We start from the raw sequence: 26,059 nt of genomic DNA, 5'->3' as shown, positions 1-26,059 counted from the left end.
ACGTTAAAAACAAAACGGAGGTATGTAGCTGTCTTCAAACAATTGATTACATTTTTGGAAAGCGTTCTCCTACACATTCAGATGTACAAACACACCACATACATGCATCCTGGTAATAAATGCACACAGCACTGGAACTCCTAAAATACATTTGTGCAATGCAAGCATTCCCTGAAAGAAATCATAATTTGTTTGTTACAAATGATAGTTCGCTTGTCCATCTTAGTACTGATAAGAACCTGAAATACTAGGAAAATACGCATGCATAATGCTACTCTGCTAGAGCATCTACAGACATAAAATAGCAGAGGCTGAACAGACAGAAACTATTCTTGATCTCTCTGTGTGCTGTATCTTTCTGACAGGCTCAGTGCACACAGCTCAGAGCACAGATCGCTCTTCTACTGCCTGCAATTTCTTCCATGCAGATACAAATCAAAAAGAAGTGTTCTGGTTTCTATCAAGTCGCCTTATTTACAAGAGATTATGAGCTAAAGAATGTGTGCAGTATATTTAGCACATTTATACTAACACTTAGTATTGGGGTAAATAGAGTGGGTAGGATTGTTAGACCACAAAGTGCAGGCACAGCGGCATGCACATGAACACGCAGCTGTAAAGCACAATTAAAAAGCTGAACGTGGAGGAAAGATTCAGAGCCTGCGATGCAACAGCGCAGTGATCCTTAAAAAAGAGCACAATTATTGTTCATACAAAGGCAGGAAGTATAAATGTTGCACATTCCTCCGGGCGCAGGATGGGGTGATGAACATAAATGCTGTCCGAAGGTTGCCAGAGTAGAGGCTGGAAAATTACTAGGGGTGGTGACGGGTGACATCATGGAATAGGAGGGAAAATGTTAAAGAATACATACAGAGCCATATGAAGGGGGCTGTGCTGGTTGAGAAGGGTTTAAAGGTGCAGGGTAAGGACCAAAAAAAAGGATTTTGACTTTGCTTTGAGATGGAATTTTTGCTGAGGTGAGTTTTTACTTATTTATGTTTTTATTTATAGCAGCAAGAGCGGAAAACCTTTGGGTTTTTTAGCAGACTTGTACTCTTACATCCCGTCCCCTTTCCTCCATACCCTACGGGCGTCCCTTCCAAGGGACACGGGAGACAAAACCCTTTTCACTAGAAAAAACTTCTTCCCCCTTTAAATGTAGAGGCACACGGGGGTGCGCTGCCCTGACTCTGCCACCCGGCACCACACCTCAGTCCCCTTTTCCACGTTGACGGGAACAGGACAAATTCACTAGCGCTCCTGGGTTTGGCTTCGGCCATGTAATTCCACACTCTGATACTTCTTCTCTTGTCTTTTTCTTTTTGTCTTTATGATTACATAGGTACTCGGTCCTCGGGTGTCATGCTCCTCCCTGGCGTATGTTGACTTCCGCAGGGTTCAGCAGGTGTCCATCCTGCAACGGGCTCTTCCCAAATTCAGACCCCCACGCCCTTTGCCACCGTTGCCTTGGCCCAGACCATGGTTGGCAAGCTTGTTCAGCGTGTGGCTCACTGTCATCGAAATCGCTGAAGAACAGACTAGCCAGGTGGAGGGAGCTCTTCCAGAAGTCGCCTCCTGAGGACCTCAAGAACTTCGTGAGACACAGATCCGGGCCGCTATTTTCCATCGCACCCCGCAAAGGAGACTCCTTCCCAGGGACTCTCCCACGTGGGAGGGACCGTTCAGGTCCTAGTACCAGCACGTGCACTGAGGCTTCCCCAGCTACCGGCCTACAGGCAGAGGGCTCCTCTGATCCTCCCCATGACAGTGTTGATGGACCGGAAGGTTCTTGTACTGAATTGTCATCCGAGGGGCTCTGCCCTTGTACCGGCAAAAATGCAAAGGGGGTGCCTAAACGCAGCTCTACCGACCTCGGGTTAAGTGTGTCTCACCTACCCGGTGTAGGCCAGAGGAGCCGGGTATGCCTCGTGATCCACAAACAAGAGTCTTGGAGGAGGCTAAGCCCAGCGAGCTGAGCAACACATCGCAGGCACGTGGCAGGCAGCTCGACAAGATGGGCGCTGCGCCAGACAGAGGCACCTGCAAGACGCCATTCCAGGAATTCAGCGAAGAACAAGCATCAAGGTGGGACTGGCATCAACCAGGTACGTGGTCCACTGCCTATCCTTATGCGCAGGGCAGCTTCCCACTGCGTCCATATGGGCAGGCTATGCAGCGGCTCCATCAGCTTGCGGGCTACACCGTCAGTACCCCCTACCACCTCTCAGGCAAGCGAAGAGGAGTTCTTCAAGAGATTCCTCTGGTTTATGAAGTCACCTTGGATGGGGGATATCCTCAAGGACGCCATCAGGGAGGTCTTCCCTACGATGCTAGCGGCACCACAAATGCCTTTGCCGGCCGCTCCCAGCGCAGCTGGTCCCTCTGGCCACCCAGCCGATTCTGCTGGCAGTTCCGTACCAGCCCCCTCCTCCTCATCCACTAGCTGCGGTCCCTGTATCCCAGCCTCCGGCACCAGCTACTCCTCCACCTCCACAGGATCCCCTTGATCCACAGGACACGGATGAGGGGGAGGATCCGGACAAGCCATCCTCAGCTAGGGCCTTCTACAAATGTCTTGCAGGGCTGGTGGAGTACTTGGGCCTGCCCCAACCCGAGGTCGAACAGCCGACAGAGGGGGTTCTGGCTAAAGTCCTCACCAACGCCCCTCTGCCAAGACGGGGATTCCACTGCAAACTGATGTGGTCTCCCTGGTCAATCAACGCCTGGATGCAAAGTACAGGCAGATGGAGGGGGGAATACACTCTTGCTATCTGCCCACCCTCAGCCTCACTCCTAGGTGATCGCTGCGGCATCACTATACTCCAAGCCTCAGTCGTCATCATGCTCCACAGCGACGCTCCTAGGCAAGGAGGAGAAGATCTTGGAGGCGTACGGGAAGACGCTTTATTCCAACGCGTCTCTGCATCTCCGTCAGGCCAAGGCCGACGCCATGCTGGCTGCTGCCAACCAAAGATTATGGCGGGAAATTGGAGACTTCCTCCTGGAACTCCCTACGCAGAGCCAATCACGTTTTAAGGCGTGACTGGCCGAGGCCAAGCTCGTGGCGCAGGACCTCATGGAGTCCACTGTGGCCCATATCGATACCTCTGGCCATGCCATCTGCATTGCCATGGACATGAGAAGGACAGCCTGGCTCCAGGCAATGAAATTCAACCCGGACATCCAGGAACGCATATTGGATCTTCCGTTCGACGGGGAGGGGGCAACCTCTTCCACTCCTCCACAGGTGAAGAGCTGGACAAGAAAGACCACGCCCAAGTCGTACACCCAGTCACAGCAACGATCCGACGGGGCATATATAATGAGGGTTCCGCAGCTTCCAGGAAAGCAGATCCAGGGAGCCTGACCACTCACTGTCTTAGAACCGGTGCAAGCAACAAAAAGGGGAGGGGGGGAGTAAGGGCTTTTTCCAGCCCCCCCCTCCTCCACGACAGCCTCAGAGGGAAAGAAGGCATGACACGTCTCTCCGGGACCACGTGTCTCTGGTGGGGGGCAGGCTTGGCATCAGAAGTTTGCAAACCCCTGGATCCTATCTATCCCAGCCTCTCCTCCCTCCTCCCCTCCACTCCCTCAAGTTGGGACAGCAACTCTTCTGGCAGAGATCCAGTCGCTTGTAGAGAGCCAGGCAGTGGAGGAAGTCCCAGTCTCCCAGCGAGGCTTGGGCTTCTACTCCAGGATTTTTGCCATTCAGAAGAACCACCAGGCGGACCTGAGTTATGCTGGACCTTTCCACCCTCAACCTCTTCCTACCCCTGCAGAGATTCAAGATGGTTACGCCAGCTTTTATAGCGGAGACATTGTGCAAGGGAGACTGGATGTGCTCCCTGGATCTGAAGGACGTATATCTACACGTCCCTATTTGGCAGCACCATCGTTCTTTCCTTCGGTTCAGGATCATGGCTACCATTTTCAATACAAGGTCCTTCCTTTTGGCCTCAACTCGGCCCCCTGAGTCTTTACCAGACTCATGAATTCAGTGGCTGCCCTCCTCAGAGCGCACAGTCTCCACGTCTACCCATACCTCAATGACTGGCTCATCAGGGCTACATCTCCGGAAGCGGTTCTCCACTCTTCCCAGGCCCTTATGAACACGCTGTATGATCTGGGCTTCTCGCTCTATCTCAAGAAGTCGCAGCTGCTGCCCACGCAGACTCTGACATTCTTGGGTCTCATCTGGGACATGTACTCCGCGAAGGTGTTTCCGTTGGAGGACAAGATCTTGGCCATCAAGAGGGCCACCGCCCACTTCCTCAACTGGGAGGTGACCTCTGCATGGTGGTATCAGCATCTCCTGGGTCTCCTGATGGCGGTCCTACTAGCCGTTCCACACACGAGACTGAGGATGAGGAGGATTCAGCTACACTTTGCGGCCTCATGGAACCAAGAGCGGTGCTCTCAATTCGAGATCATCCAAGTTCCTCCATCTCTCTTCCAGGACCTCACATGGTGGTCCATGGACTGCAATCTGTGGACGGGCAAGCCCTTCCGGCCTCCCTCCCCGCAGGCCACTATCACCACAGACTCCTCCCTCGAGAGCTGGGAAGCCACCCTGGACGATCTCTCAATCCACGGCACCTGGACTCGACAGGAGCAGGAGAAACACATCAGTTGGTTGGAGCTGAACGCCATCTGGCTAGCACTCGGAGCATTCCTTCCTATTCTCAAGGGCAAGGCATGTACTGCTTGAACAGCATGTACTATGTCAACAAGCAGGGAGGCACCAGATCCCCTCCAACTGTGCAGACTAGCAATCAGCATGTGGGAGTGGGCCCTGGAAAACGACATACCTCACTGCATTCAACCTTCTCGGGGAATCCAACCTGCAGGTTCGGTGCGGACAATTACGAGTGGCAGTTAAATGACCTCATTGGTCAGGAGATCTTCAAGAAATGGGTGTTTCCCCATGAGGACCTTTTCGCCACCTGGCTCAACAGGAAGTGCCCTCAGTTCGCCTCCTGGCCGGGACAGGGTCCCGGCTCCCTGGGTGACGCATTTCGGATTCAGTGGAACTGCATTACAGCTTACGCCTTCCCACCCACTCCGCTGATTCAAAGAGTGATTTGCAAGATCAAGGAATCTCGCCAGCTCAACGTCATTCTGATAGCTCCATGGTGGCCGGCCAGGACATGGTTCTTGGAGCTGCTCAGCCTTTTGGAGGTGCCTCCAATTCACCTTTCGACGGGCCCATCACATTTTCTGGTACAGCAGGGGGGCAGGATCCTCCACCCCCTCTCCTCAGAAACTAGCCCTCACAGCGTGTTTCCTGAGCAGGTAACTCTAAGGTACCTCAGCCTTTCCCAGGCCAATCTGGAGATCATATAGGGCGTTAGGAGCAAAGCTACCAGGGCCCCGTATAAAAGTAAATGGTCCAGGTTCTGCCACTGGGCAGCATCCAAGTAAATCGATCCCTAGGCATGTACCCTGGACGACATGCTCTCCTTCTCGGCGCACCTCGCTCACTCCGGCGTGCAGGTGGACACCTGCCGCACTTACCTCTCTGCCATCGGGACCTACAGGAACTCAGAGGAGGGCATCTTCTTCTTCTTCTTCTCCTCTAACCCTATTGTCAAACATTTGACGGGGCTTGCAAGACTCTACCCGCCCATCAAGAGGCAACACCCAGTGTGGGATCTGAACATGGTCTTGGGCGCCCTAGCGTACAAACCATTTGAGCCAATGTTGTCTGCGGACATCAGGCCGGTCGCCATTAAGACAGCCCTATTGGTAGGCCACACCTCGACGCGCAGAGTTAGCGAGATCCAGGCGCTGGTCGCCTCGGAACCATATACTACCTTTCACAGGGACAAAGTAGTCCTGCGGACGTGCCCCGCCTTTCTGGCCAAGGTGCCGTCTGTATTCCATTGGAACGAGGAAATCGTCCCTCCTAAGTTTTTTGCCAGTCCTTAAGACGAGGCACAGAGTTCTGCACTGCCTGGATGTAAGGCGTGCCCTGAAATTCTACCTGGACAGGACCAAGGGCTTTCGCAAGTCAGATGCCCTGTTTGTCACGTTTGGGGGTTCAAGACCAAGCTATCAGGCCTCCAAGGCCTCCATACCACGCTGGATGGACTCAGCCATCAAAGAAGCATACGAGGGCCAGCACACGCCACTTCCCGCCAACATGCATGCCCACGCAGTAGGGGCCAAGGCAACGGCCATCGCTCTTCAGCGCCATGTCCCCTGGCAGGTCATAAGCAGGGCGGCCACCTGGGCCTCTCCCTCTGCTTTCTGCAAGCATTACTGTTTGGATGCCGGCTCTAGATCTGATGCGCCTTTCGGACAGGCGGTTCTCAGGAACCTATTTGCTTAAGGAGACGGTTCTCAGGAACCTATTTGCTTAAGGAGGGTCTCCTCTTCGCCGCGGGGTGGCATTCAGTTGTAATCGCCCATAAGGTATGGAGGAAATGGGACGGGATGTAAGAGTAATTATAAGTTACTCACTGTAGTGACTAACATACTCTTAGTCCATAGTCCCCATTCCTCCATACGTCCCACCAACCTCCCCCACCCGCCCCCCCTAATAGTACTGGTGTCCTTAGGCAATGTTAAATCTATTGTTGACGCATCAGTGCGGACTGAGGTGTGGCGCCGGGGGGTGGAGTCAGGGCAGCGCATGCTCCCGGGGCCGCACCCCCACGTGCCTCTAAATTTAAAGGGGAAGAAGGTATTTCTGGTGAAAAAGTTTCCCTCTCCCATCCCTTGGAAAGGACAGCCATACAGTATGGAGGAAAGGGGACTATGGACTAAGAGTACGTTAGTCACTACAGTGAGTAACTTCTAATTTCTGCTGCCTCCGATTGAATCGAGTGAGAAACCTTGGTACTGGCTGGTTAATTTTGCTACTCCAGAATATGACGTATTTGAATTCCTGCTATTCCTGGTCAAAACTGGGAGGTTGCCAAAGGCTAGGCCCTTGGGCTGATGGTGGATGTGACTATGCGCTATCATTTGGAAGCTGGCAGAGAGAGCGGTGCAGGGAACTCATTGAAGGCAGTGACTGAACTCTGGGGCGGTGCTACGTTGTGCATAGCGGAGAATAATGCAGGTCTTGCCATGTGGGGCGAGAGCAGAGGCAGTCCAGAAATCATTTCAGGGATGAGTATAATAGGTGAGCAATTAATTAGGACCCCCTCTTACAGACTAATTGACAAGGTGTCAGACTGGACACAAAGGGCAAAGCTTTGTTAAGGCGTAGCTGGTTTCAAAACTTTGAAGAGGAGTTTGTCTGTTTAGTGCGGGGGTGGGGACCTCATCATCTAACAACCCCTCCAATGATAAGCAAGAGAAGGGAGAAATATAACATGATCCAGAAAAGAACTGAATCCATAATGCTTTTATAGGGCTTCCATAACAGATGAATATTTGGGGTTATTCTAAACTAAGAAAAAGATGTTTATTCTAAAGGTGTCCTAATAATTTAATGTGTTTTGTGCATGTACCCCATGACAGTGGTGTTCGTTCTTTGTGAGTATACTCATGCGTTCAAAATATATAAGGAGTGTTACTTGCTGATGAAATGATACATATGAAGTGTGTAGTGGTTTTCCTTGCATCTAGAGTTAGTCCTTTTTCTTGCATATAGAGATAATTTGGCAATATGAATGAAGGGCACAGTACGAAGCCTGAAGGTGCTGCGCTAAGGTTCCGTGGTATAAAGAGAAAGGAAGAGGCAGGCTGATTCTTCCAACATAACCCTTTGCACGGCCCTCTGCTCTCACTGGTGCATAAAAGATACTTGTGGAAAGATCAAAGTTGTCATATTTACAACATTTGAATGTTCAAAAAGGCCTTGGATGACACTTATCTGGTGGCCTTGTGTGCCACCCTGCACACGCGGACTCATCCACAGACTGGGATATTGGACTTAGTCCGCGGATTATTTAACAACTAATGGCAGGTTATGGTTTACAACCCCAGGAAGAAATTCCTTGGGGCCCAAAATAATTATGCCCCTCACAATCCACTGGTTAGATGTTGGGAAATACCTGTGGACCTCTTACCCCCAGACCTCGTTCCTTTCCTTTAACCGACCTATCCCTTAACATTGAAAACTACCGTCCAGTAGTAACAAACGGCAGTAAACTCGGTTAATAAACATGATGTCCATTTTAAAAGCTTATAATTAAGTTAATTATTTTATCACAATATTAAAACAGTGTCAGCATTAATCAAGCTATCTGTTCAGTTTAAAATGTAACATAAGAGGTTCATTCAATGTACATGTTTGCCCAAGATAGCTAGCTAAATGTTGCAGTGTTGCGAGTACATACATATCTGCCATCAGTGTTATAAAAGACACCCATTATCTAACTAAGGTTAAACTAAGGTTAAATCTGCCCCCCCCCTTCCTCCTCTCAAACCCTCCTATTGAGCAAATAGGGACCCTTCAAATTGGGCACCCATTCAGATGAGAATGTTGCAACTTTTTGGCGCTGCTTAGAAATTCTAGGATCTTCGGGAAATTGGAGGGAACCATCAGCCAGTTCTCACCCATGTTTTGTATAACTGAGGACATGGAAATAAACCACACTTACATTGAGGGCTTCTTCCCCCAATGGCAGAAATTAACATGGCTCTTGTGTCGTACAGTTGGCCACTAGGGGCAGGTCCTGATGAGATGGAGGGGCTCTAATTAAATCCATAACAATATCTGTGAAATGAACACCGTTTAATCTAGGAGTGAGAACTGATGTTAATAATCTATCATTTCAATGTAGCCTTTTATTCCAGAATCCATTCTAACATTCCCTTTTCTTCGTTGCAGTTTTTTCTTCGGGCATCTGCGCTTGTTCATGGAGATAATGAAGAGGAACGAGCTCATCTACGATCTCTTGGTGGAATGGTAAGTTCGGCCTCAGTTGTGCTTTTCAAAATGCAGTTGTGCATCTTCCCACCGCCTGCTTGTGCCCATCCCAAATGGCCATTGCTTCGACGTCCTTCATGACCAATTCAATATACACTGGAGGAGTGCTGGGCCACAAAGGGGGAGGACATGTACACTTGCATTATAAGTACAATGTGCACTTTGGATAGAAGGCACTCAATTCTCCCAGAAAATACAAGCTCAAATTCCTCTGAACATTTTGGGAATTTGCCCTTAGGGACCACATACAGAGGATACAAAACATTTCGAGTAATTTGCGCTTCTCTACCTTTTTTTGAATCAAGTACAAATTACTCATGTGTATATTACACATCCAAGGTGGGTGTGGGAACGGCTTTCCTTTTGTAAGTGGCATCCATGGTGACAAACATCCACGATGGTGGCTGGGCCGGTGGAGGGGGCGATGTGGGGTCTAGTTGTCAAGACAAGTATCACGAGGATGTTTTGTTTTAAATACTGTATTGTTCTAGGAAATAAGGTTCCAAAGGTGCCTCCCATTGCATTCCTCCTGTGAAATGTATACATTTGGTTTCACACAGGTTATGCATTTGGTTTCACACAGGTTGTGCTGTAAACATAGTCTGTAGCACTAGTCATAGACATGTGCTTTGCACACAGACGGGTATTGCTCCATCCACAAGGCTGTCAGTTGGATGACCCCCTTCCCCCCCATGAGGGTGAAATGCGTATGCAGTTCTTTGAATCCTTGAGCGTGGTCCTTCTTCGGTTTATAAAGATGTATCCAATACATATGTAAGACAGTTGCAATTTTCTGGATCAGAAAGCATGCTTTTTAGCTTATTCCAATAACCACAGGTCATTCCTCAGTGTGTGTGAACTTCAAGGGATGGCTACTAGGAGGTGTGGATGGGGTCATGCTTTACTTGGCTGAAATGGCTTGCCCTACTGTCACATTACCAGAGCTTTTCTAAACCCAACATAACGATAACTTTGATAGTGTTTGCTAAAAGTACAGACTCAAAGCTTGCTATACATTCGACCCAAACCTTTACAGACTTTATAGCTTGCATGTAGATCACATTTCAAGTTTTCAGATAGACTCTGCTACGCTAATCATGACAATGCTTTACAACATGCAGAATCAAATTGAACAAATCCATGAATGTATAACATATTAACTATTAAATATTAACTGTGGTTAGAGTAACTATTACTCTAACCACAGTAGAATCTCGCATTCTGTCCTTCTTAACTCTTTTTGCAGCTTTCAACTCTCAAGCCAATCAGCAAGCTTGGAAGGGGGGCTCTAACCTTCTGTAAAGGCTACAGTCCCAGCTTCCCTTTGTGATGTGTACACAGTTGGCACTGATTGCGGAGAGTAGGAGATAATGAGTCAGTGATCTACTGTTTAGCATCTTGAAATTACATGCGTGTTGAGCTTGGGTAGCACACTGTCCATGACTGGTCCTCGTCTCGCAAGTGATCTCCCAGATGTGATCCAGTTACTTACAACAACAGTCCTGTTGATGAATTTCTTTAAACAAATAATTTTTTGACGAAAACCAAAAGTCATAATAGAGAAACCGAATATGATGATTTCTTTTAAATATAGAAAAGGATAGTATTTAAAGAAGAATGATTGGGGAGATCAGGAATAAACGGTGTGGTTTCACTGGGTCAATTGGAAGAGGGAGCATTTGGTAAAAGTGGGGAGATAAGAGGAAAGGATCGATCCCATCCCAGGCTGAAAATAAATAAGGAAAGGGGAAAAAGGTTTAGAATAGAAGAATGGCGAGTTCTGGGATGGGTCCAGTCTCTCCTATTTTAGGTCTGGCAGGTGGGTAGATTACAAATGGACAAAATAGGCAGAAAAATGCTTTAGAGAAAAATGATCATAGAAATGGAGAGCTAAAAACTAAAAATTGTATAAACGGCTTAAAGCAAATTTTGTAATAGAAAATTAATTGATCTTTTATTATGCGCTTAATACCGGAGACTAGTCTCCAAGCGCCGGACTGGGATTCTAACCTCTCTTGCTTCCAAGACAAATGCCCTGCCCCTGAACTATCCTCCTGGAAATTGGTTATTGTAAATCCATCTAGAAAGTATTTCTCCAAAAGAAAATGTCGGAGTTTAGATCTTCGGGTAGGTTTACAGCACCTGCACAATCCTTGGAACTGTAAAACCATCTCTGTGGTGCTTTTGCAGAGTATAATGTATCATAACATCAGTTTTGCTACTACAGTTTCAGTGTTTGCTTCAGGGTTAGCTTTTCATCCAAATTCTTTATTCATTTCTTTCAGCCAAATTAGGGATGGAAATCCTTTGATTTTGTAAATGTGTAACTCTGAAAATTATAGTCTGTTATTATCCTTTAACAGGGTGAAAAATAATGTGAATCCATGGATGGATTTCCATTTACAGGTAAACATATACATGTAAGACGTGGTAAAACCTTCAAGTCAATCATGTGAAATTAAGGCAGATACCCACAATGCCACTTTCATATCGCACTGTTTGATCATTCAGGCAACTCTTCAACCATTCTGGTTACACTTAACGTTTAAACGTTTGGGGTCTCATTACAAATTTGGTGGTACATCAGCGTTAAATCCACCAAAATACCACCAAACGGATTTACTGATACCGCCACTTGGTCTGGCGGAATAAGCACTGGTTTACAAGTGGTGGTAGGTGGTGTTGGTGCCCATTTATTGGATTCCATTGGGATTTTGGTGGAATTACTGCTGACAGTAATTTAATTTTGTCTATCGCTTTTGGCGGGAATGTGGTGGGTTTTCCTCCAGCTAGAAGCTGTAGGAAAATACTCCACCTCACCGCCAAAGTTGTAGTATAGCTGTACGGTAATGCGACAATAATGTGGTAACCTCCATCTGACCACCGTGCATGTAATGATGACCTTGGCATCTTAAATATCCCTATTTCGGATGTTTATTTTGTTGCTAGATCATGAAATGTGATATGATATGATAGGTTATTTATAATGCGCTTAATACCTAGATGTTTCTAAGTGCGGACCCTGTTCTTCTTTTGCTTTATACTATATTGCATATATTGCCAGAAATGGTTGCCTGCACTCAGGTTTCGACAGCAATTTATTGGTAAACAAGGTACAGTTGACACGTTTCCCGCTATGAGCTTTATCAAGAGTACTTTATTGTATATATTTTAATGTAAGTTTTTTATCTTTTTTTTTAGGGTAGAGAAATATGGTCCAGTGATGCGGCTTTATTTTTTGTATACTCCTGTAATAATGATTACAAGCCCAGAAGCAATCAAGGTATGAGAAAGGAACGCATCCTGTTAAAGCACGTCCTGGTCTGTCTCTATGTCCATGGTGATACGGGTTCTAAGACAACCCATTGGCCCTCATTACGACCCTTGCGGAAATCGGAAAACGATGGCGGAAATGCAATACCGCCATCGAATAGCGCTCGGTGCGACTATGACCCGTCACCGCAAAGTACGAAGCCATTAGCGACACCGTAGTGAACGCCAACGCTAACTGCACCAAGCACGCGCGCGCGCGCCATGCGAAACCGCAAACACCACCATGGCGCAACGGTACGCCAATTCCGACCCTAGCGGACATGTACCTAACGCCATCAGGCATGGCGTAATGTACCATTCCGCCATGGTGAGAAGTACGGCATCGCGAATCAACCGTAAACGGCCCCACTGAGTGCCTGTACACCGCTCCCTGCCCACAAAGTACAACTCCCCGTAGGTGCAATGAAGCCACAATGCAACCATTGAAATGTACAAGTCACCCATGCATGGCAACGAACAAAAGAAACACAAGAGGGGCCAATGGGAGCTGCAGGGCACAGATGGCACGAATACAGAAGGCATCCCAATGGACATGACCACAGTCCCCCACCAAGAAACGCACGCAAACACAGGCACCTGTGACCAGCCATATTCCGAGAATCACATCATTCCACCAGTCCACCTGGCTGACCGGCATCTGTTACACAAAACCCAATCCCCCGCCCCTGAGCATGACAACATTCAAACTGTCATATTGGCAGCCCCCATCCCTGACCTCACGGGCTTAGTAGGCAAACGCGCCCAGTACAGTACCACGCAACTAAACTCCGAAGCTGGAACCCAATGCAGATCTCCTCACAATACATCGCCCCCCAAATAGGCATATGCCACATCACTTGCAAAGAAAAACGCTACACGGGCCAAATCAGAATAGAAATTTAATGCACATCAAAGTCACCAAGCCCATACAGCCATCAGGCCATGAACTCCTAAACACCAATCACCATTGTGGGCTGCATCCGCAAGAAATGACCAGCCACTACTTGTGTGTCGTCCTGTTCCCTCATGGTACACAGAGCCACATTCACGTACGAAAAGGCAACATGGAAGCGCACAGAACCGCAGGGCCGTCCCAATGGGGAGGCACTAGTCCAGCCGAAAGGCCGAAATGTTGCTCCGAGCCACCAGTACAGCGTAAGGGCATGTGGGCCATTGGCGATCGTCCCATAAGATCGTAATGCTGCTCCACTGATTAACACGAAGCAGCAGGTGTCGGGAGTAAAACCCATCTGCAGGAGTGGCATACAGATGGCAGTGGCAAAAGGGGAGGAGATACCTGTCAACCAAAAGAAAAGAAAAAGAACAGAATGGCCATCAGAACTACATTCCAACAACTCACTTCAATGATCACACGAAATCCACAGCCATATGCATGCTAGCCCACTCCAAAGGATCATCACCACCCCAAAACCACTTGCGACTCCTAACCATCTATATCGAGGTGCAAACACCATCACAAACGAGTGTACCTGTGCATGCGTCTGTCAAAACAGAATCCATCAGATGGGAATGTTAATGTGCATGGACACAAGTGTCTGAGGGCGTGTCGAGACAGGGAGGGCTCAACAAGGCCAGATAGACGATGGTCCCACCATGGCAGCCCTGCATCACATAGCGTAGGGGAGGCGGATAGATCCCAAGAAGCCCTGTACATGGCAAACTCTGTATCAAATCACCTGCCCATGCATCCATTCATCATTCCCTCATCCCGGAATCAAAACGCCTGAATAATTACTCACATAACATTAGAAACATCCATTGAGTCTGTGCGTTATGCAGCCTGCAAAATCCACAGTGCCCCAGCCCGTAATTCCAGTGTTGTGAAGTAACATGTATGTGGGAACGGCCGGCCTCATCGCCCACGTAGCAATTGCGCATCCCAAACTATTCATATCAATCATTGCTTCCTCGCCATGGGCCCTGTCTCAAGGACATTGAACAACAGAACGTTATATTTGCAGTCAGACCTGTGGGCATCTCCTCGCCGCTAGCTGGAAACCGAAAGCGCCGCCCTTGGAATTCCACATTTGCAACATCACGCCGAAAAGGCATCTGTGGCCGTTTGAAATCACTAATTATTCCATCGAGTGCGGCTGTGTGTGAAAATGGCAACTGCCTTCACCCACAAATGGGAAGCCCCGCCCGTCATTGCAACTCGGTAAAGTGATGCATGAGGGCCCACCGTTACTCGAGTACTACGTTCCACTGACCCTTCACAAGTCTGTTCGCGACTGCACAGATAGTATGTGCAACAATGGGACCACAGCAGAATGAACATGTCAACCAATGTTACACGGCCATCGGGTACAAATACATGATTGCAATAGCAAGATGCCATTCCCAGATTTGCAGCGTTGTGCGCGGGACGTGCTCGGCCAAAGGGGAGAGCAGCTTGCACAGGTGGAATTAATCACCACAGGTGGAGGCCATACAGCCTGAAAACACATAAATTGCACAGCCAGTCTCCTCCCACAACCACACCGAAATGCTACCGGCAGGACTCGCGATGTTGGCCCTGGGGGACCTGATAGCACTGCAAGTACTCCAACTCCAAGAAGAAGACGAACACCAACTGCAACCGGCCGCACGAAGGAGACGCAGGAGGAGGAGGAGGGCAAGGCAGGGCCAGCAAGGGCCGCCAGCACAGCCACTACCACCACGCAGGCAGCCCGCAATCCCACGCCTCCGAGCACATCCGTTCAACCTCACTGATGAGCAGATCCACACCCTCTACCGTCTGGACCGGGACACCATAGCCGCCATTGTGGACATGACACAGGCTGACCTTGTCAGCATGATAGATAGCCCAACCGCCATCCCACCCCTACTGAAGGTGGTGTCTGTACTCCACTTCCTGGCCACAGGCACCTACCAGCACACAGTCGGACAGTTGCATGGCATTTCTCAGCCACTGTTCTCACGGACACTATTGCAAGTGCTCGATGCCCTCCTGCAGCACGCAGACGACTACATCTCTCTACCACGCTCGGAGCAGGAAATTACCAACACAAAAGTGGGATTCCATGCACTTGCCGGCATACCGGGTTGCATTGGTGCCATCGACTGCACCCATGTGGAATTGGTCGTCCCACATGCAATGGAGGCCCAGTACCGCAACAGAAAACAATTTCATTCCCTGAATGTACAAATGGTGTGTGACTCCAACAGGATCATTACACATTGTTGTGCCCGATTCCCTGGATCTACCCATGATTCTATGGTCTTGAGGAACTCTACAATACCACGCTACATGGAGCGACACGCAGGGAACAGATCCTGGCTACTCGGTGAGTCTCATTACATGCATGATTATGTGGGGAATGTGATTTGGCAATGACCTGGCAGGAAGGGGGGGGGTGTGCGTACGTAGCAATGGCATTCCACATCATAGGTTTCTCGTCCACATACAGGTGATGCTGGATATCCACTGAAGAGATGGCTCCTCACACCAGTCCGGAACCCACGGGACCAGCATGAGGAGGACTACAACCATGCCCACTCACGTACCCGTGTAGTCATTGAACAGGCATTCGGCCTACTGAAGACTCGTTTCCGCTGCCTCAGCAGGTCTGGCGGGGCACTCCTGTACCGCCATGAGAAGGTTGCAAAGATGGTCATGGCATGTGTCATGCTCCACAACATGTGCGTACGTAGAAATGTGCCCATGCCCCCTGACGCAGAACTGCAAGCACCTGATGATGGTCATGATGAGGGTGGGGATGTGGCAGCACCTCATGGAGTCTGCGAGGCACCGGAGGCCCGTGACATTCGTCAGCATCTCATTGATGTATGCTTCTAGCACTCACGCCTGGTGGCTGATACATGGACACGGGACTCGTGGCACTGTGCGTGTCTGGGACATGCACAATATGGACTGTACGCCTATGATGGCCTAGTACACAGAAATCAATGTCCACACATCTCATTGGTTGATCGTGCACTTTTTATGGCATATGTGATGTCATGTTGAACACCCTATCGACCCGCCACCCAAGTGAGCCCAACACACCCCCTCCACCCTCCTACCTCCCCCCCGAACCCCAGTGTCCAAAGATGCTCATTGTCAGTGGGCTGTCGCTATTGCAAGCCCCCTCTGCGGGTATCAGGGGCACCCCTGCCTGTGGAGCGCAGGTTCCTTCCAGATCTACGTTGGGGGCTGCCCTGGACGGAACTTGCAACGGATGATGTGTCTGCCTGCTCACGTCCATGCATGTCCCTAAGGGTTTGCGAGAGCTCAGTGAGCACACGGCGCACTGCGGCAAGTTCGGCACATACGTCTTTGGACGTCGCATGCAGTTCCCCCCTCAGGCTCTCGGTGCTTCTCTCCATTTGGACTCTCAGGCTCTCGGTGCTACTCTCCATTTGTGCCCTTAGCGTCTCTGTGCCTCTCTCCATTTCTGCCCTAAGTGTCTCAGTTGATGTTTCTATGTCTGCCTTAGTGCCCCCACATTCATCGGCATGGTCCTTGAGGAGCGTGGCCATTTGCTGCTGTTGCACGATTAACTTGTCGAGGGACTGTTGCCTCTGCTGGGCCATGCCCATTTGCGGGGGTGTCACAGAGGGGCTGTTGTCCTCATGTTGCCTTGCCACAGGGCTTGTGGGGGATGGCCAGTCGTTGTCTTGTGGGTGCCCCTGCGTGGTATCCTCATGTTGTACGGGATGGGACAGACAGGGGGATTGGGACAGGTCATGGATGGATCTGACTTCGACATCCCCGTTTTCTGTGTCGGAGCATGCTGCCATCAATGGGGTGTCACCTATGGTGCTGCTGCCACCAGAGGCAGTGCCTTCTGTGGCATCCATTGGGGGGACCTGTGGTGGTGGTGTTGTGGGCATGCTGGCTGCTGGGGTGCCTGTTGATGTTCCCTCCTCTGTGCTGCCACCTGATTTGTGCTGCTGCCGTGTCTTGATGCGTGCAGCTGAGGTGGAGGGTCTCTGGCCGTTGGTCTTGGCCCTCTTTGCAGGTGTGCTGGTAGGGGTGTCCTGTAGCTCGTCGTTTGGATCGGACCCTGTGGTGGAGTAAAGGAGGGCGAGGGTTAATGATGGGTCTGTGGGAATTGGAATGGCATTGTATCACATGCTCTGGGGTGGTACCTGAGGGTGATTTGGGTCGGGTCCTTGGAGGTGCTTTGATTTGTGTGTGGAGTGAGGGTGCAGTTGTTTGGCAGCCTGCAGTTAGGGTGTGCCTGCTGCACGTGTAGTGCGTGTATTAGGGGTTTTTAATTATTTATGTATTTATTGTGGGTTTTAACGTGCGCTATCAGGCCGATGTGTGTGGCCGTTCTCCTGGACATGTGTTTCTGTTGCACTATGTGGACGCATGGTACTTCACATGGATGGACTGTGTGGATTTGGCATTGTTTTATCTGGTACACCTACCTGAATCTTCGGATGTCTGCACTCCTTTCTCCATCCCTCCGACTCCCTCTATGCTCTCCATTCCGATGGTGGAGGCACAGATTTCTTCCCAGGGGGTCAACTTGATGGGTGATTCAGGACCTCCCCCGGTGGCTGTGGCAATGTTGCGGTTGGCAGAGAGTATGCTGCGGACGCGTATCCGCAGGTCGTCCCATCGCTTGCGGCATTGCTGTGGGGTGCGGGGTGCGGTCCCCACCGCACTTACCCGCTGTGCCACCAGAGCCCATATGGTCTTCTTGTTTGCAAGTGCCGTTCTGGTCATTTGCGTGGAGAAGACGACGGCAGCATTCTCCTGGAGGGTCTCTGTTAGCACGGTGAGTTCCTCGCGGGAGAAGTGGACCTGCCGCTTGCGGTCGCACGCTTTCTTCGCTACTTTTCCCATTTGTCTTGGTTTCGCTAGGGTGGGTGACGGGTTGGGGTGTGTTTCAGGGTAGTGATTTTAGTGGTTGTGTGGTTTTAGTGGTTTTATAGGTGTACGCCGGGATGTTTCCCGTTCCGGGCCCATGTTTTAACTTCCGTTTCCGTATATTTCCGGTCACCGTACTTTCCGGTAGGCGCACACTGCGGTGACCGCTAAGAGGGGTGGCGGTATTGCACCTAGGGCGCCGTACGGCGGCGGTGTGGGCCGTTTTGGGGTCATTTCCGCCATCGCGGACTTTGCACTTCCGCCGTGGCGTGGTGCTCGTGCCCGATGGGTCGGAATGGGCCGCACTTTGCTCCTTCGTGCAATGGCGGAAACGCTATTTACGCTGTGGCGCTCCGGTCAGTCGCTTTCCGCAAGGGTCGTAATGAGGGCCATTGACTCTTAGTAGCTAATTCACAGAAGCGTTTTCTAAATGCAAAACCCAATTGGAAAGCGTTAGGCCCTTAGTCCATAAAGTGTGTAACTCCACATTCCCTGTGTTGCTTTTCTAGTCCAATCAATATTTCACTGCCCTGCCAACCAATACATAAAGGATCATTAAGGGACAATAATGGGTTTCTGATAGAGCCTGCCTCAAATAAGTCGAGATGACTGGTATGTACCATGATTATTATTTTATTTTCTGGCAATCACGTGTACACTTTTGAAATAAGTGGTCTTCCCTGTTTTTGCCTGGAATATCTGAATGCCAGAAATAGTATCCCTTTGTTTGCTTGTATTTCTCAAACTACACGCTCATCTAAATGGACTGCGGGGTTTAGCTGGTGCTTTTCTTTCTGTGTGGGACCATTTTCAGTGTTGCTATTCGATGACAGGAAGAGTGGTGGTTGTATACGGCTGTGTAATGATTGCAATGCTTTGGGAGTAGAGCTAAGCTGAACATTATTTTGGTACGTGGTCATCTTCCTGATTGGATTGGTGGCTGGTGCACACACAGCATTCACTCACTCATTCACGCGCACACCCATACATCATGCACTCACTGATTCACACATACACAAAACATTAAAACAAATAATGTCACCTGCACGCAGCCCCTATCCTCATAGAGCTCTGCTGGGACCTCCAGAAATCCCTCCAGCTCCATGGAGCATGAATAGGAAGCATAGGACTTCCTGGTTCCCGATCATGAGGACAATAGCCAGAGCATTACTGATGCGGTGCCGCCCTGTATCTAAGGGGAGGCGCATGAGTGCCCCCTCACATATATAAATGCACAGTACCCAGCATGCATCCCCAATGGGTGGTGCAAGGCTGGGGAAGCAATAGGATTCTGGTCTTCGATGGCCCATTGGGGTATGAACTGTTAAAGGGAAACAGAATTTCTCCTTGACAGTTCAAGCGAGCCCAGGAGCACTACCGCAGCTGCAACAGGCAGCTGAGGGAGCGCTCCTGGGCCAGTGTGGCTCCTTCATGATGGGAGAGGGTGGCGGCCGGTCAGTGCCCCCTTGCCCATTCTAGTCGAGCGGCACCTGCTTTATTTATTACCTGAACTGGCATTTTAATATTTTGGATGATTCTCTGTCATAAATGCAGCCTCTGTCCCCTTGGTTCAGTTTTTGGTTTAAAATTCAATTGTGATTTTTCCTTGTAAACATTTCAGATGTCCATCAAAAGAAAGTACTTTGCATTCACTTTGGGGTGTAAATGCTGCAATGTGTCCCTTCTGGAGGAATTGCTTTCATAAATTGGTTGCTGCCACCTCAAGTGATAGCTGTTTTAGGTTTTCAAACCATGAGTGCTGCAGAAAAGTGTTGGCCAACAGGGAGTTGGGGAGGGGGGGCATAGCCCCACTCCAGTTTGGGGCATATGTTTTCCAATCTGAAAGAGAAATCTTCCTGGTTAAATGTATCCTCTTCGGGACACACCCACTCTTGTCTTGTTTTACGTGAGCATGACAAAATGTAGATAAATAGAATGTTTGCAGCATTTGCAATTCATATAGAAATAACATGTTGTGCTCAGGGATGGAATTCTCTAGGTTTGAGGTTTAAGAAGTACATGTTTGGAAAACAATTATTCAAAGATTGCAAATATGTTTCATGAACAATAACATCCAGAATCCCTGCCTTGTTCTCATACAGATAGCATAAAAGGGATAGGTGGTGGACATGCTACCACAGCAGGGCTAATCAGTGTTTACGTTGTGAAGGAAGAACCCTCAAAACAGAATTACAATCATTTCATTTTTTATAAATGTACATAGGGAGGTCATGACATCTTCCTGCTTGTTTTTCAAAAATGGACACCAATTCTGGTAGATGGCCTTTAAAGGACATGTCTTGTTTATAATTATAAAGCAAGTTGATCATATAAGAAGAGTTTAGAGATTTGTTTTGTGGTCAGTAACTCTTACACCTGTCTAGTTGTTAGCCACAGCACTTGTATTCCCAGGAATGACTACTTGGAACCAGGACTCCAAGTTGCATCCAGTGCATCTTATTTAGTTTAATGTGATTTTGTCTAAGTAACTTATTCTTTACACATATCAAACAAACATACAAATACAAAAAATGAACAGTGTCTTATACATCATCTCATGAAAACTAAAACATTAAAAACATTAAAAACATTAAAAACCTTTCTATATCGGTAACAAAAATATTTAAAAAGAGTAAATATTACCTATCCAAATTTGCACAACACACTAGCACCAAGTATCAGTGGTGAAATTTCTCTATACATTTAACGAAACAAAAGTTGTAATGTATTGGCTAGTACTGTTCATCAATGTAACGTCTACACTAGGTGATGATATCAGCTCTAATATACTGGCATTCGCAATCAGGTTATCTTCAGTCAAAATAGTGTAATTACTTCTTTGCGATACTTTATAGCAAAGGACTCAATCTGGATTCTATCTCTGTCCATATATTATATAGGGCCACCATTAAGCTCATATTCCCAGAGTTCGTACACTATTGCCAAAAAGACAATTCACCAATGGTTCCTAAATTGTGTACATATTTGCCTAATAGTGACTGGATTGATATAGCCATGGTGTGACATTTAGTTAGTGTCTAGCTGTCTCAAGGGCTTCTGCTTGGTTACAGAGACGGCAGATTCGATCTTCTATCAGGATTTTTGCTCTACTCCCCAGATTCATCCTAGTAGGGTGTTGTTCCATTCTTAGTAAGATGATGAATCGACTGAGTCTTTTGGCTGGGCAAAGATTTAAATATGCCTGCGGCTTCATGAAGTCGTAGTGTCTGTGTTGAACAAACTGGTATCTCTTTAGCTTACTCAAATGGGCATAGTTTTCTAACCAGTCCCATAAGGCGACCCGTTCTGCGCTGCTTTTGAATAACTAGCTCCTCTATGAATCCAACCTATCTCCGCTAGATATTTGATCATGGGCTCATATAGTACGCTGATAGAGCGCCTTTTGCCTTATTCCTGTTGGACAGCCATCAATAACGGATTAGTAGTACCGCTGATGGTCCTCAGGAAAAAACCTGCTCTTTTTCAGGACAATCGCTTTTAAAGAGAGGAGTCCAAGTTCTAACCTTATAAGGGCCATTGGGACTCCAGGAGGTAAACCCAAGATCTGGTGCCAGAATTTGCCTTCGATGACATTGAGCCAAGCCAGATCCGAAGTCCAAAGCGCCTCTAAGCCGTAGGTAATCATTGGAGTGAACACTTGAATATATAAATGCCGAGTGGCCCACATTGTAAATCCGCCTTGTTTGCTAGAAAATCTAGCCATCAGGGCAGAAACTTGGGCCGCTCTAGTACTACGTATTTGTCTACACGCATTATAGTGGCAGTGTGGTTGAAATTCAGCCCCCAAGTATCGATGGCACGGTGTATATGCAATGTTCGTATTACCCACCATGAGGTTAACCCGGCTGACTCTTTTGTAAGTGTATCTTATGACCTTGGTTTTGTCAAGGTTGATAGTCAAACCATTGTTTTTGGCATAGTCCCATAGTGCCGACGCTAATCTTCTAAGTCCACTTATGGTATTATCCAGCAAAACCAGGTCATCAGCGTAGGCTAACATGTCGCAGGGGGAATCTTCAATTTTAGGGGGACAGTTATTGGCGGCCTCAATTACTACTGGTATGTCATGCACATATAGGTTATAAACTAGTGGTGCAGTGACACACCCTAGTTTGACTCCCCTATTCTGGTAAACCATGTTAGTCAAATGCCTTTCTTGATCTAATTTGAGCCTGACCGTGGTATAATGGTGGAGGAGTCTTAGATAATATAGTAATCCCTTTGGGCAGCCAATAGTTTCTAGTTTTAACCATCTCTAGGGATGGAGTCAAATGCTGCCTTAAAATCTATATACAATGCATAAAGTGGTAGCTGCTCCTTAGTGAGCACTCTAGTTCGTAAGATGTCCATCACAGCAAGGTTGTGAGTCGTGGAATATTCCCACCTGAACCCACTCTGGAATTTACACAGAATGTTTGCATTGTCCACCCATTTCTGCATTTCACTCAACAATAGAGATGCAAATAACATTCCTGTGGCATCTAACATAGACAATAGTCTATAGCTATTTGGGTCTATCTATTTCCCTTTTTAAAAATAGGTATGAGTATCGCAGATTGCCAGGAATGGGGAATTTTTCCGTGTTCTAGAATCTTATCAAACAGAATGGAAAATAGTCTAGCCCAGAATTCAGGATAGTTCTTGATAACAGCGTTGGCCAGCCCGTTAGGGCCAGGAGCTCTTGAGGATTTTAAATCTTTGATTTTGGCTAATATTGCCCCCCTGTGAGACATCAAAAGGATGATATGGCAGGGCTTTGCTTAAAGGACTGGTCTCATCCACCACTAATGCAGAGTTGCGTTCATCCAGGTACTTTTCCCATACATCGCTGCTTACAGGATTAACCAGTAAGCCTTTGCTTTTGCCCCTAGACTCACTTAGGAGTGCCCAAATACTTTGCAGATTTTTAGAGCAAATAGATTGAACGAATTGCTGATGAGCACGATTGCTTACAGCCTTTTTAATATTCTTAATGGTGGTCCTATATCTATTTTTTTGTTTTCCTGACCAAAGCACTGTATTGTGGCATAAGAAGGTTCTTCACCTTAATTCTGCGAAGGTCCGCTCTTAGGCCCCTCTTGGCATCTCTAGTCTCATTGTTAAATAGCTGCCGGTTTCCTTTCTCTCTTATCATTGGTCCCCTAGTGGATATAGCGTGTTTACCAGAAAAAGCCAAAACCCACTCTTCAATTGTATGAATGGACATGGCATAGAAATCATGTGAGCTAAGAATGTCCTCATATAGTAAGGATTCAGTGGCCCGGCTAAAATTTTTATCTGACCAACTTATTCTAGTCCCAGCCTCATTTATCTTGTGCCCATGTTACTTTGTGCAGAGGCGCCCCAAAAAATGTTAAAGGTACATCGGAGAATTGCATGGTCACGCCAATTATTCTGAATCACTTCCATGTCAGCAACTAGATGTAGCATTTTGGGGCACAGAAATATATAGTCCAATGTACTAAATGCAACACCACTAGACCATGTCTGTTTACCTGGAGAGTCACTGGGGGTACGGCCAATGATCATTTCAAGTTCCCAACAATCAAATAGCCGTAACCATCCTTGCCCATCTTCTTTGGTGTGTATCATTGTACATGTGTCTTTCAACTTGGGGTTTGAAGGAGAAATTCCTGCACCTGTCATATGACAATTAAAGTCCCCCAAAGCTCCCACTGCTGAGTTCCCAGGTTTTGTCAACCAAGATGTCATTACCTCCTGCAATGCCTCTTGGATTAGTTCCCTTTTTACTGCTCCAGGTGGGTTACACACATTTACAAGGAGGAATCTTTCTGGGCTAAGCTCACGTCCAAGATCCACCTCCACTGCCATAATGTTATTCTCCTGATTGCAGTTGACTCGTCTGGAAGCCAATGAATTAGTAACCCCAACAAGTAAACCACCAGAGGGGCGACCTCTTTCTCCCCTTGTTGCATATGCTTGATGCACTGCAAAACCATCAAATACCAAGGGGCAGTCGCCCAAGTTTCTTGCAAACAGCAGCAACTGTGTTTAGCCAAAACCTTGGGCCAGCCCTCCGCGCTCAGCAAGTGGGAGAAGCCTCTGCAATTCCAGGTGAGGATGTTAAAATCTCAATTGTTGGCTACCTCACCCGGGAAAGACTCCAACAACCATTTTAGAGTTTGCTATAATTCAGCAATATCCAATTGTTTCCCTTCATTAGAAGAAGAGCATACTGGGCCCTTTAGCGGTGTTGTCGATTCCTCTGGTACTGTACTAGGGTCAACCTCATTCCGATCGACATCAATGTCGACATCTGCTAGCCTCACATCCTCTTTGTATTTTCTGATGAGCTTGGCTGTTGATGAAAATTTGCAATGTAAGGCAGAAACATTTGGGTTAGGACCCTTCAGTGGCTCCACAAATAGAAAATCATCAGATGTAAGAACACAAAGTTGTGGAACTGAGTTAAACCTAACTAATAGCTCAGATTGAGCTAGCCATTTGTTTTTACCACTTTGGTAGAAGTTCTTTATCAGGCACACACGATTGTCGGATGGCTCTTTAGTCTTCAACCACTATTGGTGTTACCATCATCGGTTTATAGCCTGTACTTGACGATTTCACAGATGCAGCAGGTGATAGAGGTCCCCTTTCATCTTCACTGTGATCAGGTAGATCCAATAATTCGTCATCTTCGACCAGGTCAGCCAACTTCTCTTGCTCCTTTAGCAGCCAGCTGGTTAAGCAGCCCTTAACTGGAGGGCTCTTTTCCTAGCTTTTTTGGAGCGCATGGCAGGGAGTGACCAATCTGCCTCTGATGGTGGCTGAGTGCTAGGCTTGGTGTTCTTTAGTGCTTTCTTTGCCAGTCGGCGCTGCTTCCGAGAGAAGTATACTAGAGGACTTTGTTCAGGATCCTAAGAGATCTCATTATTTTGCTGATTGTTGTTATCCTCAGCAATTTGGATAGCTTCATAAAGATTTTCATCGGCCTCTTCACGTTCGTTTCCCAACTGGTCCTGGGCCGGAGTGAAAGTAATGGTGTTGGCCAAAATTCTTCCTGACATTTGCAGCAAGATCTTGAGGACAAATTGTATGAATGCCACTGAAGACTGTAATTCCACAATCTCATTTGCCATAGATACAGGACATTCTAACTCCTCTACTTCTTTCTCTGGTCCGTCTTCCATTGAGGTCAAGACCAGATTAGGAGAAGCGGGTAGACGGCCGAAACTCCCCAACGGGTTTGGTAGATCCATCGCTTCACTGGAGGGGCTTTCGACCTGAGGCGAGAACAGTTTTCTACCGACAATGGTATTTGTGACAACATTCCCTTTTGGATGTTTAAACATAACTCCAGTAAGGAATTGTTGTCAATGTCATCATAGTTGGTTGAGCTCATAAGTCCGCTGGCACAGGGTCCTGGAGCAGCAATCTCTTTGATAATGGTAGAGTTAATTTCCAAAGGAGGGGTCTAAGGGCTCGGAGGGAAGAACCCCGTAATCATCGCTTGATCCGCAGGAATGGGGTTCTTAGGTTTCTTTTTGGCCTCAAATTGTTTGCCGTAGAGACCAGCTCGGAACTCCCCTTGCTGGGTTGTTTCTGAGTTTTCGCAAGGCAAGTTATATTTGTTCTGTGCAGAACCTTTCCCCTGCGTCATTGCAAACTTGCTAAAAGGTGGAGTAGATGTCAGGGGCTAATGCACACCCGGTATGTCTCCTTTGGCCTAATTCTTGTTGTAATAAATCAGCTTTTGCTGTAAATTGGAGTACCGGGATAATTTGGTGGCAGCTTGGAATCAATGGCACCCAGGGCTGTTACAGATCACCAGTTAAACTAGCTCAGTGCTATTAACCATTAGTTCATGCCTCAAGATTGTTTGTCCTTGGATGCTATTTCTTTCAGGATCAAAGGAACTAAGCCTGCAGTCTCCTGTATTTTTGCTACCCAGTGTTCTAATGTATCAACTGGCTGGAGTCGTTGGCAAAATATGTCAATCCTGAGCCGATGTGGTCTACCACTGCTCCGCCTAT

The 26,059-nt window shown here is 47.9% G+C and overlaps 1 protein-coding gene across 2 annotated transcripts in view; it reads left to right on the top strand.

Moving 5' to 3' along the window:
- LOC138526941 (cholesterol 24-hydroxylase-like) overlaps positions 1 to 26,059 on the top strand; it is a 291,000-nt gene that overhangs the window by 9,313 nt on the left and 255,628 nt on the right. For both annotated transcript variants that reach the window (XM_069637833.1, XM_069637834.1), the window contains exons 2-3: positions 8,789 to 8,866; positions 12,089 to 12,170. In XM_069637833.1, coding sequence (XP_069493934.1) covers positions 8,789 to 8,866; positions 12,089 to 12,170 — 160 coding nt within the window. The remainder of the gene's footprint in view (positions 1 to 8,788; positions 8,867 to 12,088; positions 12,171 to 26,059) is intronic.

Source organism: Ambystoma mexicanum, chromosome 14 (assembly GCF_040938575.1).
Source record: "Ambystoma mexicanum isolate Mex_15411 chromosome 14, UKY_AmexF1_1, whole genome shotgun sequence".
Classification (NCBI taxonomy): domain Eukaryota; kingdom Metazoa; phylum Chordata; class Amphibia; order Caudata; family Ambystomatidae; genus Ambystoma; species Ambystoma mexicanum.
Note: the sequence above shows the minus strand (reverse complement) of the source record. Positions and strands in the feature narration are given on the sequence as shown.